The sequence below is a fragment of the Scyliorhinus torazame genome, chromosome 9, assembly GCF_047496885.1.
Source record: "Scyliorhinus torazame isolate Kashiwa2021f chromosome 9, sScyTor2.1, whole genome shotgun sequence".
NCBI classification, from domain to species: domain Eukaryota; kingdom Metazoa; phylum Chordata; class Chondrichthyes; order Carcharhiniformes; family Scyliorhinidae; genus Scyliorhinus; species Scyliorhinus torazame.
Genome location: NC_092715.1, coordinates 264,475,236 through 264,492,197, shown reverse-complemented (window position 1 = coordinate 264,492,197; position 16,962 = coordinate 264,475,236). Strand labels below are relative to the sequence as shown.

The 16,962-nt window shown below is 46.2% G+C and overlaps 1 protein-coding gene across 8 annotated transcripts in view; it reads right to left on the bottom strand.

Moving 5' to 3' along the window:
* Nucleotides 1-16,962, bottom strand: part of trpm3 (transient receptor potential cation channel, subfamily M, member 3) — a 416,706-nt gene that overhangs the window by 77,676 nt on the left and 322,068 nt on the right. For all 8 annotated transcript variants that reach the window (XM_072517384.1, XM_072517386.1, XM_072517382.1 and 5 more), the window contains 2 exons: nt 5,525-5,597; nt 1,640-1,740 (listed from right to left, as the gene is read on the bottom strand). In XM_072517384.1, coding sequence (XP_072373485.1) covers nt 1,640-1,740; nt 5,525-5,597 — 174 coding nt within the window. The remainder of the gene's footprint in view (nt 1-1,639; nt 1,741-5,524; nt 5,598-16,962) is intronic.

Genomic DNA, 16,962 nt, shown 5'->3' with positions numbered 1-16,962 from the left:
AGCATGGTCAATCCACCTAACCTGCACATCTTTGGACTGTGGGAGGAAACCGGAGCACCCGGAGGAAACCCACGCACACACGGGGAGGATGTGCAGACTCCACACAATCACCCAAGGCTGGAATTGAACCCGGGACCCTGGAGCTGTGAGGCAGCGGTGCTAACCACTGTGCCGCCGTGACGCCCCTCACTTGGTTAACCACTCATTGGTAAAAAGTTTATCCTCATGTTGGTTCTTTTGCCAATCAATTTAAACCCGCTGGAGAGCCAAACCCCTCATAGTTTTCAATAGGAAGTCATGTGGCGCAGAGATAGCGCCCCCTACAGCTGGACCAGGAGCTCCGGGATTGAGTCCAACGCCAGGACATGTTGACCACAGAAGAAGCGTGCACGGGCCTGTCCTCTACAGGGAAAGGAGTATGTCCAAAAAGGTTAGTTGGGGTTACTGGGTTACGGGGGTAGGGTGGAGTCGTGAGCGTAAGTGGGGTGCTCTTTCCAAGGGCCAGTGCAGGGTCGATAGGCCGAATGGCCTCCTTCTGCAATGTAAATTCTATGATTCTATGATTCCATGATATGTCTTGGATCAGTCAAAACCTCTTCAGTTGAAAACTGAAGCCAACATTTTTGGTGAAATCCGTATTCGTGACAAATTGATTCCACACCTGTGACCACTTGATTAGATTGAAAAACACCCCCCGTGTACAACCTCATCATCCCGTTTAACCCTGAATTGAGCTCCATACTCTAGTCACCTCTCCATCACCTTTGCTGCATTGCTGACCATTTCCCGTTCATCCATACTCTTGTCACCTTCACATTTGGTAGCCCCCAAGCTGGTCCTTTGATTGGTTGCCTCATAGCTTTCAATGCTCTCCTGCTCCCCAATGTATCTTCAATACATCGAGAGACATTACACCAATTCGTAACCCGTAGCAGCTGGATTGGAGTCACTGAAATACTCACTCCCAACTCCTTGCAGTAAGGACAATCTTCAGTCTCCCCCCCCCCCCCCCCCCTTTAGTTACACTCAAGTTAGAGTTAAGCCCACACTCGAGCAGTTGCTCATCACTTAAACTGACTTGAGCTGCTGGAGCATTTCTAGATCATTTGTGGATGCAGTGGAAAGTATTCCTTCCTAACTTGAGTGTTGCACTCAGTGTAGAGTCACTTAAAAAAACACCAGTGCGGGCATCACGGTGGCCCAGTGGTTAGCACTGCTGCCTCAGGGCGGCGAGGACCCGGGTTCGAATCCCGGTTCTGGGTCACTGTTCGCGTGGAGTTTGCACATTCTCCCCGTGCTTGCGTGGGTTTCACTCCCACGACCCAAAGATGTGCAGGAGAGGTGGATTGGCCACGCTAAATTGCCTCTTAATTGGAAAAAATTAATTGGGTACTCTAAATTTAAAAAAAAGACACACCAGGGCTGGAAAAGTTTGCAATCGAAAGTATCCAATTCAAAGAGAGAATTGGAAAATCTGCATTGTTTAATAATTAATAAAGAGATGAAAACATCTCATTTCTAGCAAAAGAAAATTGAAAATATGCATTATTTAATAAATAGTAACGCAATGAAAATGTAATACTTGCAACGGATCTTCTGTTTAGAAAGCAAAATGAGTAACAATCGTCATTAACTGTACCGGCCACTGTTGTCCATAGATAAAGATTTGACTCCGAGCTATGTCCACTCTGTTCCAGGCCAAAGCTAAACTCAGCTGGTCAGGTGCTGATGCATTGGCTCCTGTTCACAAAGACGAAGGGAACATTTAAAAAAAGGGTTAACATCACCTTGTCATTACTTCTGCACAAACCCGGCAATGTCCGCGGTGCTTCCCTTGAATAGCTGCCGTATTTGACGCCTGCCCCAAAGCGTCTCACAGGAGCATAATTAGGCAAGAATTTGACACTGGACCACATAAAAAGATTTTGAGAAGTAGTTTTTGAGGAGCACCTTGAAGGTGGAGGGAAAGGCAGCTGGGTTTATGGAGGCAATTCCACAGCGGAGGGACTAGGCACTATCGCCAATGGCGGAGTGCAGCAAATTGAGGGTGCTCAAGAGGCCAGACCTGGAGGAATGCAGGGATCTTGGGGGGTTGTAATGCTGGAGGAGATGACAGAGATAGGGCGCAGCAAGGCCACGGAGGAGATCTGAACACAAGGAGGAACATTTTAAAATTGAGGCAGGATTGGGGCGGCACGGTGGTACAGTGGTTAGCACCGTTGCTTCACAGCACCAGGGTGGCAGGTTCGATTCCTGGCCTCGGTCACTGTCTGCGCGGAGTCTGCATGTTCTCCCCGTGTCTGCGTGGGTTTCCTCCGGGTACTCCGCTTTCCTCCCACAAATCCCGAAACACATGCTTGTTAGGTGAATTAGACATTTTGAATTCTCCCTCAGTGTACCCGAACAGCCGCCAGAGTGTGGCGACTAGGGGTTTTTCACAGTAACTTCATTGCAGTGTTAATGTAAGCCTACTTGTGACAATCATAAAGATGGTTATTATTACTGAACGAGATGCCAGGGAGGGCAGGTCATTTAGCGCAAGGGTGATGGTGGGAGGGGGGAGGGGATTCGCTGTGGATCGGGTAACGGGCAGCAGAGTTTCAGATGATGCTCCTTGCAATGGGACTTCAACCCACAGCTTCCTGAGTCAGAGGTCAGACTGTCACAGCTGACAACCTGTGTGGAAACTCTACCCCATCCCTCGTAACAAAAGTGAGCAGAATTATTATTTAGGAGGGTGGGGGGTGCTGGGGGGTGTTGGGTGGGGGGTGGAGAAGTCTGGCAATGTTTGCCGGGGAATCCTCTCGGGCGGAGATTATGAATGAAGATCAGTGCCATGAACAATCCCAGCAAAATGTGGGTCACTCCCATCCATTAAAGTTGGCTGAATGTGGTTGGAAACTTCAGTCCAGCGCAAGCGTTAAGTGCCTTAATCATTGTTTGTTTCCCTTGTGCATACTCTTGTGTATGTAATTTTACAGCCTAATGATATCAGAGGACATTAATCAGGTGAAATATCTTCAATAGTCTTGTTCCCTGCTCACTGCTGACAAAGGGTAACTGTTCAGTTGTAACCTGATGGCTCCTAATTTTGCACTGTAAACACTTGAAAGCTCATTGCAAAACCATTTCGGTTTTCTTGCATTTTAATTCCCCGGAGGCTTATTTACGAAGCTGACAAATCAGTTAACAGCTCTGCGGATAAACTGCTCCGTCTGAAATCAGCAATTACCACGGTGTAAATAAGACACAAGGTGACACATGGTGATTAGCGTGTCTTTTGAAATCACCTGGTGCAGTTTTAAATTAAATAGCAGTGTTCACCGTGAATTGTTCTAGCAGTGTGCTCTATTTAAGCGCTGCATTGACTCGAGCCTGGGGAGACATTGTTCTCCTCCCAACCCGTCGTCTGTGCTTTGGGTGGAGAATTTGTGTCATGGGGGATGATGTCGGTTCGGGGTTTCTTTACCATGCATCAGGTGCTTTGGATATGCAGAGTAGGGCCCTTGCTGCAAATGCCGAAATTCAAATCATAGAATCATTGAATCCCTACAGTGCAGAAGGAGTCCATTTGGCCCATCAAGTCTGCACCAAACCGTTGAAAGAGCATTCTAGCCAGGCCGACTCCCCCGCCCCATCCCCGTAACCCTACCTAACCTGCACATTCCTGGACACTAAGGGGAAATCTTAACACGGCCAATCCATCTAACCTGTGTATCTTCGGACTGCGGGAGGAAACCGGAGCACCCGGAGGAAACCCAGGCGGACAAGGGGAGAACGTGCAGCCTTCGCACAGTCCCCCGAATTGAACGCGGGTGCTGTGCGGCAGCGGTGCGAACCACCACACCACACTGCAGCCCCCGAATAAAGGCGATGAATGATTGCTTGAGGCCCACGCTGCAATATTGGGTCGCCTCCGGAATACCCAGCCGTTTGCACTCCCAGGTCTTCCTGCAACCTACCATCAGTTACATATCAGGTGGGATTTTCTCGCCCTCTCTGCTGGAGGTATTTCCCAAAAGGCAACACCCCCCTCCCCTTCCCTGCGGCACACTCCCCGGTGGTGGGGCAGGCAAGCCAAAGGCCAATGGTAAAGCCACCTCTGCCAGTGGAAAACACACTGTGGCATGGGGGGGGGGGTCCAGGTCATAGAATTTGTAGCATTGAAACAGGCCAAGCTAGTCTATGCTGTTCATGTTCCACATAATCATCCTCCCACCCCTACTTCATCTCAGTCAATCAGGATATCCTTCTATTCCTTTCATCCTTGTGCGTTTATTCAGCTTCCTCTTAAATGTACTGGTACTATCCACTTCAACCACTCCCCTGCGGGAGCGAGATCCACATTCTCACCCCTCTCTGGGTAGAGAGGTTCCCCCTGAATTCCTTACTCTACTCGTTGATGACTGTCTTATTTTGATGGCCCCTGGTTTTGGATGCCCCCACAAATACTTTACTCTCTCTCTTGTCATGTGGGAGTACCTTTACGAAATGGGTGTTTAAGAAATGTACCTTTAAGAAATGGGTGTTTATCAGTGATGTCAGAGTGTGGGTGGAGCTGGGCTGTCTGTCAGCTTTTTACTTTCGTTTTAGGCTGTTTGCTGCAGGGTGTGTTTTAATTTTGTTTCCAGTGTTGGAGCTGAAGCCAGACCAGCAGGGGTACTGCTGTTCTCTCTGCCATCAAAAGACTATCTCTTGATCATTCGGTGAATTCAGAATTATAAATGTTCTCAGTAGTGACGTTAACCTGATGTGCTTCTGTTAAAGATTATGCATTACTTAGTGTTGTATTCTTTGGGGGTTGTATTTGAATTGATGGTTGCTAAGATGTTCACTATGTTTTAAAAAGGTTAACTTGAGTTCATGGAATAAACATTGTTTTGCTTTAAAAAATACTTTTCCATTTCTGCTGTACCACACCTGTAGAGTGGGCCGTGTGCTCCCCATACCACAATCTATTAAAAGTTGTGGGTCAGGTGAACTCCATGATACACTTTGGGGTTCTCTAAACCCTGGCCCATAACACTCTGCCATATAATGTTATTAGGATTGAACTTTGACCTTTAGACCCTCTGATGCCAGAGCCGGAGTAAAAACTGTGGACGTATCATACCAAATTTTAAAATTAATCTCTAAGATAACTTGAAGCCACGTAATATAGGTAGTTATCACGGACAAAACTTATGTGTTTTATATTGTCCATGATCAAAGTGTTTTTGTTTGTGAAATCAGCGTTTTCTTACGCTATGAATGATTTGTCCCAATCTAATTAATTTCAGCAGCATGTTTTGTTTGGATTTAAACATAATTACGATTATTTATTATCATACCCTTTCCATGGAAGTTTAAAACTTTTGTGAGGGCCACGCTGAATCCAGCACGAGTTTGTAGAAACAAACTAGGCCAGACTTGAGGAAGTGCGGAGGTCTTGGCGGGCTGTGGGGCCAGAGAAGGCTATGCTGATTGAGAAGCAGGAGCGCCCCACCAGCAGATCTAGTCAAGTTAGCGGAGGAGGCTGTGTTACCTTTCAACAGTGCCGTTAGAATGGCGAGATCAATATCCTGATGTCCCTCTGATCCCATCCTGAAGACAGTTATCTGAAAGAAACCGTAGAAGAGCAAAGCATGACTGTCGACACTGAAACGTTGTCAGGGTCAAACCCTGGGTTTTCAAGGTTGGGGGGAAGGAGGGGGGCAGGTATTGGTGAGCTCACCAGGCATGAGCCGAAAGATTCTCTGACAGCCTCTCTCGCAGACCAGGCACACGTGCGACACAATGGAGAAATGAAAGGCTGGGTCCTCTGTCCATTTACACCAGGGTAGTCAACTCAGGTTGGATGGATTCCTGGAGGTTTCATCACATGACCTCCTGCCTCCAAACGCCCCTCCCGTACACTCCCACCGTTGGTTGCCCATTGCGTCAACTCCCGTAGCATCCCCCCGTCCTGCAGCCAATTGTTATCTGATTGGTTGATTCGTGACTGTCAATCAAACTGTCTGGGTTCCCTGTATCCAATGTCTTTCTGCCTCATAAATAAAGGCGCTGGAAGAAGATACTTTTTAAGGATGATTCTCCTCTACGACAGTGCCCATGAGATTAAATTTCAATTCCTGGAGATACCAGGGCAACCCGCTAGGTTTGGCATCTCGGGTTTACACATTGCTACCAAAATCTGATCTGCCACGTCTACAGATGGGAGCCCTGCTCCCTTTAATCTCTGTAACCCACGTTATCCATGGTGATGCCAACCTACACTTATATCCCCAGGACATGCAGATACTAACCCAGCCCTCAGTTGAAAATGTTGCTCAACCACATTGCTTCCTTCAGAACGAGGCTGAGTAAATTGGATTTCTGTTCTCTGGAGTTCGGAAAAATGAAATGAAATGAAAATCGCTTATTGTCACGAGTAGCCTTCAATGAAGTTACTGTGAAAAGCCCCTAGTCGCCACATTCCGGCGCCTGTTCGGGGAGGCTGGTACGGGAATTGAACCTGCTGCTGGCCTGCCCTGGTCTGGTTTCAAAGCCAGCGATTTAGCCTGAGAGGCGACCTCGTTGAAACCGACAAGAATTCTGAAGGGGTATGACGGGTGGACGCTGAGAGATTGTTTCCATTGGTCGGGAAGTCTGAAACACGGGGGACACAGTCTCGGGACAAGGGGAGCTGATCATTTAGGCCTGAGATGAGGAGCCATTTCTTTGCTCCAAGGAATGTGAATCTTTGGGATTCTCTATCCCAGAGCTTGGTGGTTGCTCCATCGTTGGATACATGTCGGGCTGGGATCAGACACAGTTCTAGTATCTCGGGGAATTGGGGGATATGGGGAGTGGATGAGTTCAAACCCGAGGTCAGTCATAATCGAATTGAATGCTGCAACAGACTCGACAGATTATATTTCTCCTCCTGCACCTGGTTCTTATCTTCTTAATGTCATCGAGTCTGCACCGACCCTTTGAAACAGCACTCTACCTCGGCCCGCTCTCCCGCCCTATCCCTGTCACCCCACCTAATCTAACCTAAGGGACACCAAGAGGAAATTGATCATGGCCAATCCGCCTAAACTGCACATCTTTGGACTGTGGGAGGAAATCGGAGCACCCGGAGGAAACCCACGCACACACGGGGAGAGAAAGTGCGAACTCCGCACAGTCACCCGAGGTTGGAATTAAACCTGGGTTCCTGATGCCGTGCGCCAGCAGTGCTCACCATTGTGCCACTGTGTCAGCTTTTAACAACCAGCCAAGCACTCATAATGGCCACAGCTGCCTCAGCACAATTTCCCATCAGGTTGCTCGATACTTACCAAACAGAATGCCTGCCAATCAATGGAGGGGAGCAGTTGCAGAGATTTTTTCCAACTATCAAAGGCATGTGGTGGGATTTTCCAGACTTTCCCGCTGGCGGGATCTTTCAGTCCTGGCGGAGACCGGAGGTTGCCCCTATTTGTGTGGGGGGGGGGGATGAGAGCAGGATTTGCGTTACAGGAGGGAGGGGGGACAGCCACCAGTCCTCGCTATCATTGTTTTTTTGTACTGCACTGCCAAGAGGCAGATTCAATGGAATTGGACAGAGTTCCCAGCTCTCAGGAGGCTTCCCCCAGTGATCACAAACTCTCCAGGCAGCAGTGCTAACCATTGTGACATCGTGCTCCGGATTCCTCCCACACTCCACTGATTAGGTGGGTTGGCCGTGCTAATTTGCCCCTTAGTGTCCCCCCCAAAAAAATGTGCAGACTAAGGTGGGGGTTACGGGGATCGGACAGGGGAGTGGGCCTAGGCAGGGTGCTCTTTTGGCGGGTGAGTGCGTACTCGATGGGCCGAATGGCCTCCTTCTGCACTGTCGGCATTCAATGGTTTCTGTTCCATGAAGGAAAAACGATTGCTGGGCAACGGGAAGAGCGCAGGGACAGTGGGACTAATTGGACAGCTCTTTCAAAGAGCTGACACAAGGACGATGGACCAAATGGCCTCCCTCAGTGCTCTCCTATCCCATGGAATTATTCCCAAGCACTGCCTTTAACTAAAGTGTTTGTTAATGGCTATTGGAGGTTCTGGGAAATAACACTTGACTTTCCTAATCCGTTCGACCATTTGATAACCATGCTTCCAGTGAGATTGAAGGTATATGTATGACCCACTCTTTCCATGCAATGGATGGTGTCAACTTCCTTCTCAGAATCGATCCTTTTTGGATTTAGGAGCTGCAGGCCCAAAACACTTCATGCTAAAAACAAATCTCTGCTCGCCAGATAACAAATATTTCACGATCCAAATCCGCGTCGGGAATGTACCCGTTTTGTTAAGTAACATGTCACATGATTTACGTTAATGTATTCAGGAGGAAATACATCAGGATTTTGAACCCCTGGCATTTGATACAAATGACACGATGAATCATAGCGCTTTGAAGGGTGACTTGGGAAATGCCAGCTGTATTAATAAAGTGAAACGCAAATGTCAGCAGGAATGCTGCTTTCATTATTAGTACTAATTAATGACACTGGACTTTCAAGTAACTTTAACAAGCCACTGTGTTGATTGCAGAGCGGTGATAACACGTTATGGGGGCACGGGAGGAGTTGACCTAAGACTTTCCAGAACGCTACCAGAATGGAGAGGTTATGTCCATCAGAAATGGCTGCACAGGCAGCAAAAAGGAGACTGAGAAAGGTCTTTAAAATTCTGAACAGGTTTGTAGAGAATATGGGCTGGATTCTCCTTTCTGGAGGCTAAGTCCTCCCGCTGGGGCTGAATGTTGCGGTGGTGTTAGGACCGTCACCCAGAAGCGGTTCAGTCTCCCTTGCCATGCAAATTTATCCATGGCGGGGATCGCAAGGGATTCCATTTTGAGAGGGGGGCAGCCCGATGGCGAGGTTCGATGGCTGTCCCCCCCACCTCACTGCAATGGAAATTCTGCCCCCCTCTCACAAGTAGGGGCCTCCTCCACAGCCCCCCCCCCACCATAGATGTTGCACAGAACACACGCATGAGGGTGACATAAAACCTTGGTGAACAACAGGTGACAGGATGAGGCTCAATTATGGGTTGATCGCAATTTTATTGGATAAGGTTTGGACATGACAACTTCAGGGATTGGGTCGAGTCCAACTGGGGCGGGCTGTTGATTTTTGGAAATTGTATAATTGATGTGTTTTTATCAATGTTTAGTAGGTAGATCTTGGCAAGCATCCAGATCTCATCTTTCGTGTACACGAACTCAAGCTTGGGAAAATAAAACCATCTTATCCAGATTGTTGTTGTGTCCGTTGCTCTCTGCACTGAGTTGAGCCACAGGGAAGAACCCCGCATGAAAGCTGACTCAACACACAGGTCTTGGAAATGCTCCTACACCCCCCATACCAGAGCACCTCCCCCCACATATCAGAGACCCCCATAACAGAGAACACCCCCATTTGTCTAGATATGATTGAAAACGAAATGATCAAATCAAAAGCAGTTAAGTGCTTTCTGCTGTGAAAAATATAAATATTGAAGTTAGTTTCACAGCAGGGTACTTGCGATCCATTCAAGCATGAAGAGAAATGAAATTAAACAATCCAGACATTTGGCAGACAGGAAGCTGTCAGTTACAGCCTAGTAAATGCTTTTCCTCATTTAAATGAATAGAAGCCTTGAGGATCAAAGGATCTGAGGGGGCTTAAACCCTGGTGATGTGGTTTTCACTTTTTTATGAAGTTACAGCTGCTGCATCTCTGCCTGAGGCAGCAGCTGTAAGGGACAGGTGTGTTTTAAAGCAATGATTGATTTTCACTGTTTCTGTCTGGACTGCTCTTTAGCTACCCGGCTCGGGTGACTGATGAGGGGTCTCTGTTATGGGGGTCTCTGATGGGGATCACTGGTGGGGAGGTCTGCTGAGGCTGATCCCGTTTTCCCCCCTGACTCTGGATTCTCCGCTGCATCAGGAATTCTGTTACCGGTGGCCGGCTGCAGAGAGCCCATCCCCATTTTGCTCTTGTGGGGCGGAGTCCAGAACTAGGGGCCATCAATATAAGACAGTCACTAATAAATGCAATATGGAATTCCAGGGAAACCTCTTTAACCAGAGAGTGATAAGAATGTGGAGCACACTACTGCATGGCACAGTTGACGTGAATAGCATAAGTGCATTAATCGTGTCACAATTATGAGGTTTATAAGGTTGCTATGCCTTGGAATTGTTCCTTTAATTTCATGTAAAATGGAGGGGGCCATGTGACCAGCTCTGACGTCTATCTCATAGTAAACCTGGATGGTTTGATAGTTAGGGATTAGAGGGGCCCCAGATTGTTTTACTGGGAAGGTGCAAGATGTTTATGCTTATAGATATTGGCGGCAACCTGGGTTAACCATGGAGACTGTGAGTCCCCAAAGTCCCAAAAAGGTGTTGACAATGTTGGGAAAACTGTTCATTTAATTCCAAGGTTAAAGAGAGTTGGGCTCTCAAGGATAGATAATTAGCATTCCTGCCTAGATACAAGGCCATAATGATTCACATTGCTTGAGGAAGGATGTAGAAGGAGCCTTTGTAAATTTTAGGTTACAAGCTTCCCTTGAATATCACAATGTTTGGAGTCTACCTGAATCCAGGAGAAGCTAATGGCCATACATTATCTATGATTCACCATACAAGGATGCAGATGGGAGCTTGTGATTGAAAATATAAAATTAGTAAGGGCTGGAATGAGCCTGGAAGAGTCTCCTAACTTGGGCCGGGGGGAGATACTTCAGGAAAATAAAACCTTACTGTGAAAGACAGTTCTAAGATTACTGAGAAAATAAATTCTCAGGAGCTCAGAATCACTTTGGATTGATTTTTGGAAAATTGAAATTCTACATAAAGGAGGACAGTGTAAAGTGTACCTGTGAAGTGTGTATTTTTAATTGGGCTAAGAATAGAAAGGTGGGTATTCTGTTCTGTGGTTTAAAATATAAGTTGCCTGCAAAAATACTGTTTACTTTAGAGTGGTTTTAATCATTTGTTATAGTAAATGCCTTCCAACATGAAGTCTTGACTTGTCATTCTTTCAGCTGTTAACTAGAAGATTGAATTTCTTTTCAAAAGTTATATTATCAATAAACCCGATGATAAGGGAGACACTGCTATTGTTTGATGAACAGACCTCTCTCAGTGGATAAATGTTTAGCAGATCTTCTGGAAAATACGATTAACTGAGTGACGGCTTAAACTGACTTTAGTTGTTAAATGTGGGTGTGTGACATAGATCATTTACACCGCCTTTATATCCAGCTTTTGTTTATTTACTTGGCCCATTTCTATCCCCTTTTGCCTTGCATAATCATCCCTTTTATCATTTAATCTCTCCAGCCTTGCACCCTACAGGTCTACCCTTTAGTTCTTCTCTCTTCTCCCTTATCCCCTGCTTTTATACTTGCTTAAACCTTGTTACAACTCTCACCTTTTCCAGTTCTCTTCAAAGCCCATCTCCCTGAAACACTGACTCTGTTTTCCTCGCCACAGATGTTGCCTGGCCTGTTGAAGGTTTCCAGAATTTCCTCCTTTCCTTTCCGATTTGGATCATCCGCAGTATTTTGCTTTTGTGCCAATGGAAGCAGGTCGATCTCCCAGGGAAGGGAACCTCTTAATAATTTATCAGCAAACGATGAACAGGTTGCGTTCACTTTCCCCGATTTTGCTTGCCAGCAGCTACATGCACCAAGTGTAAAATGTCTCACCTGGAATCACCTCCTGGCACTTGTGAAAAATCACTCCATGAAATATTCATTCAAGGACACAACTTTTTATTCATTGGTAGGATATGGGAATCACGGGCCTGACCAGGATTTGTTAACCAACCCTAATTGTGTCCTGACAACAGTTAAGAATCAACTGCATTGTTGTGGGTCTGGAGTCACGTGGAGGCCAGACTGGGTAAGGATGGCAGATTTACTTCCCTAAAGGACATTAAGTGAACCAGACGTGTTTTTAAAAATAAATTTAGACTACCCAATTCTTTTTTTACAATTAATGGGCAATTTAGCGTGGCCAATCCACCTACCCTGCACATCTTTTGGGTTGTGGGGGTGAGACCCACGCAAACACGGGGAGAACGTGCAAACTCCACACGGACATGTGACCCCGGGGCCCAGATCGAACCTGGGTCATTGGTGCCGTGAGGCAGCCGTGCTAACCACTGCGCCACCGTACCGCCCACAGATGGGTTTTTACAACAATGGATTGATTGTCATCAGACTACCTTTCAATCCCACATTTGGATCAAAAATTAATTGTATTTGAATTCAAGCTGCCTTGGTGGGATTTGAACCCGTTGCCTGGGCCAGCCACTTGGTTGCTGCTGTGGAAAAAAAGGAAGTCAAAGCACTTAGCTGCTTGTGATGTGATGAGGAGCTGTCAATCATGGCAAGAGTGTTTATACAGACATTGTGGTTGGCATCAAAGCAAGTTTCTGGAGATGCATGCATGTGTGAAGGGAAAGATAGATCAACAATCCACCGAGCAGTTGTGGCTGGAGTAATAAAATTGTCAATCACTGACTAATGCAATGTATTGCTGTGTGAAATTGAATGGAAAATTTGCATTTCAAAAGCTGCCAAGGGATTTGAAGCCCCTTGAAATGTACTGGGCTTTTGAGGAAGCCTCTGACACTTGTAACAGCTGTTGCTTTAAACACTTTTGCCTGAGGCAGCAGGTGTTAGGAAAGGGTAAGTGAAACTGCTCTTCAGGTTTCAGGTAGGGGTCTCTGATGGGGCTTTCTGTTGGGATTTCAGATGGGGGGATGTGGGGGTGATCACACAGGGGTCAGAATTTGTCTTGTGGGGGGGGGACGGGGGGCCTTTCGATGGACTTTGAGAGCACCTCCGTTACGCACTGAGCCCCTTGAACTGCTACGGGGGACCCATACCCCGCGTGAATCCCAGTTGAGAGACCCAGAGCATCACGGGAACCTGGAGAATCAGGCTTCCAGCCTGTTAATCGGATGTAAATGGGTGCAAATGACCCATTTGCATCTTGCCGCTGGCGCGGGGTGTATAGGTCGTTGGCTCTATCACAGCCGGCGGGGGACCAGAGCCTCGGAACGGGATTGGCGCCGGGATTGGCCAAACCTTGATTCTCCGTCGAATCGGCAAACCTGCTACCGACAGCGGGCAGCAGAGAATCCACCCCATTAACACGCCCTACCCAAAGGAATTTTAATAAATATTGTTTAATTTTTGTCTGACCTAGTTATAGAATCGTAGAATCATAGGATTTACAGTGCAGAAGGAGACCATTCGGCCCATCGAGTCTGCACCGGCCCTTGGAAAGAGCACCCTACTTAAGCCCACTCCTCCACCCTATCCCCATAACCCAGTAACCCCACCCAACCTTTTTGGACACTAGGCGAATTTTGCATGTCCAATCCACCTGTTGTAGAATAATTTTATCTATTTACATTTAAAATATGAATGCCTGAAATCCTTGAAGAGAATAATTTTGCATTCAGCAGTTTACGGGGACTACGAATATTCTGAGAACATTCGACATTTAATCAAGTATTTCATTGATTATTTTATTGGTTGATTTTATGCTCCAGTATCATAAACCATCTTTGAAAGAGAAAGGTTTTTATTTTCTCCCTGCCTTCCAGACGCCAGTGTGAGTTTGAGAAACTGGAAACAACACGCCTGCAGGACACACAACCTGACGGAAATGCAAAGGAGAGAAGTTCAGCATCCGTAAAGAAGCAAGGAGTAATGTTTTTCTGAGTTGTCAGCCTGGGCTACATTGCCTATCCTTTTCTTTACAAAAAGCTGTCATGCACTGTTAAATACTTCCGGCACCTTCTACTCCTAATCCCAATTCCAAAACACTTGCAGTAGTTCCCCCGCTCCATTCACCTCCGCGGTATTCCGACAGCTTGTTAAATAAATTATTGAAGAAATCCTGAAGCATTCACGGTGCTAATTCTGGGAAGTGAGCTCAGGAAACCGTGAGGTGCCACTTAATGTGCGACTGAGGTGTTGGCAGTGGGTGGAGCCTGCCTCTCAAAATCATGAAGGGGTTTGGAGAGGGGAAATAAAGAGTAACTGATTCCAGTGGTTGAAAGAGCGGCCACCCGGTGATTGGCAAAACAATTAGAGGCCACAGAACAATCTTTTCTACCTCTTGAGTGACTGGGATTTGGAATGCACTGCTGGTTTAGCACAGGGCTAACTAGCTGGCTTTGAAAGCAGGCCAAGACAGGCCAGCAGCATGGTTCAATTCCCATACCAGCCTCCCCGAACAGATGCTGGAATGTGGCGACAAGGGGCTTTTCACAGTAACTGCATTTGAAGCCTACTTGTGACAATAAGCGATTTTCATTTCATATGGCGGTGAATAAGGATTCAACAATCAGGAAATTAGGTGAACAATCAAAAGAAAGACACAATTGCTCATTGAAAGAGCTGATCCAGAATCGATGGGCTGACTGATTGTACTATTCTATGATTCTATAAGAGCAATATCAATATTTAAACATTCTCTTCTACAAAGAATTTACAGTCTCTGCTTTAAAGAACAGTGGATTTGTACAGTTTCTCATTCCAACCATCTGAGCTGTCAACGGTTCTCTTCCTTAAAACTCCCCCTTTATTAATATCTGTGTTTAATTAGTGTCCTCCTTGATGAGCTGTGGAAATGCGTGCTCTCTATTTATCTGATACTAACCCTTCAAGAGCTTGCAGGATCTACCAGGTGAGCCCCAAATCTGGTGAAAAAAACCGTACCTTGTTCAAGGTTCTCTGCATTATTCTGTTTGGTAATGTGGCTGTGAAGCACTTTGGGATGTTTAATTATGTTAAAAGTGCTTTATAAATTGGGGGCCGGTTTAGCTCACTTGGCTGGACAGCTGGTTTGTGATACAGAGCAGGGCCAGCAGTGAGGGTTCAATTCCTGTACCTACTTGAGGTTATTCATGAAGGCCCCGCCTTCTCAACCTCACCTGAAGTGTGGTGACCCTCAGGGAAAGCAGCCTATGGTCATCTGGGACAGTGGCAACTTGACCTTACCTGCCATATAAATGCAACTTAATATTGTTGTCGTACAACCGTACCTCTAGTAAGACCCTACTGAATTTAAACTGGGACTTTACATGACTTTTATATTCTTCTGAAAATGGGTGTTTCAAAAATGTAACATCTTTTAGATAATATATTAAAGTGAGGCCGTTTGTCCTATCATGTGGTTGTAAAAAGATCCTTTGGCACTATTGAGAAGAATCCATAGAATCCCTACAGGCCATTCGGCCCATCGAGTCAGCACCGACCCTTTGAAAGAGCACCCCACCTAGGGAAACCCCTGGCCCCATCCCTGTAACCCCACCTAACCTACACATTTTTGGACACTACGGGGCAATTTATCATGGCCAATCCACTTAATCTGCACATCTTTGTAGGAAACCGGATCATCCAGAGGAAACCCACACACACACGAGGAGAACGTGCAGACTCCGCACAGACAGTGACCCAGCGGGGAATCGAACCTGGGACTTTGGTGCTGTGAGGCAGCAGTGCTAACCACTGTGCCACCCTAGAAGAAGAGCAGGGGATTCTCACTGATGTTCCGGCCAATATTTATCCCTCAACCAAAATTTTTAAGGACAGATTAAAGTCTGTGGGAGCTTGCTGTGCACAGAACCCGCTGCCACATTTCCTACATTGCAGTAGCGCCGACACTTGTAAGGTATTTCATTGGCTACCAAGGGCCTTGGGGGTCATCCTGAGGTTGTGAATGGCGCTACAGCAATGCATTTCTTCCTCTCTTACTTCAACTAACGTTTTGCGCCAGCTTAACTTATTAAAAGTAGGATCGATTGGCAATTTAAGATTGTAACAAAAAAGATATTGCAAGCTCGGCTTCCTGAAAGGGCTTGGTTGGATTAATCATTCCCAGTCATTAATATGAGCATCCAAATTCAAATCATATTCCAGAAGAGATTTTCCAATTCACTAATAGTGGAGTGCATTGCAAATCCAGGACTGATGATTAGGTCTCACAGGATTGCCTGTTTATGTAAGTTCCAAGCAAGCCTAAAGCATGAATGATTCAAATCCGTTTTTGGTTTTATCATGAATCAGTTGCCATCTTCTCTGTAAGCCTGCATTGAATGCATCATGATCATAAACATTCAGTGTACATAATTCATCAGCGCATCAACTATGTGAAGTGCATTGCTATTTTGCCTGATTGCTGGCGTTGGGAGATGATAATAGATGTCCTGGAGTGATTTCAAGCCTACCCTCCCTTCCTGGGGCTTAATGATGGTTAAAATACGCTGAAAGTTTCCTTTTCATTCAGAGGATCTCCAGGAGACACCTGCTTCAGAATCACTTCTAGCTCACCATTATTTCTTCTCCAAACATTAGAATCTTCCAGCACAGAAATGGCCCATTCGGCCCATCACACCTGTGTAGCCCTTTGAAAGAGCTGTCCAATCAGTTCCACTCCCTCTGCTGCTTTATCCCCAAGCCCCTGCAAAATTTCTTTCCTTCAAGGGTTTATCCAACTCCTTTTTGGAAAGTTACTGCTGAATGTGCTCCGACCTCCCTTTCAGGCAGAGTTCCAGGTCATAACAACTCGCCGTGTAAAACATTTTCTCCTCATGTCAAGTCTGGGTCTTTTACAAATTGCCTTCAATTAAGATTAAGATCAGGGTTACCCCATCAACTTGCTCCTTTAGAAGTTGTCAACTAATTGGGTTGTTTTCTCGATAATAGTGTCAGGTGGATGTACCTTTCAGAAACGGGCGTTTATCAAATAGCTGCAGTGATGTCAGTGTGTGTGTGTGGAGCTGAGCTGTTTGTCTGTCTGTCTTACTTTCATTTTGAGCTGAAAAGCTGCTTTGTGGCTCTGTTTTTGGTTTCGTTTTCAGAGCAGGAGAGCTGTATTCAAAGCAAGCAGAGGTGTAATGATCTCTCTCTACAAGCTAAATAATGTCTTCAGCTCACTTGGTGATTTCAAAG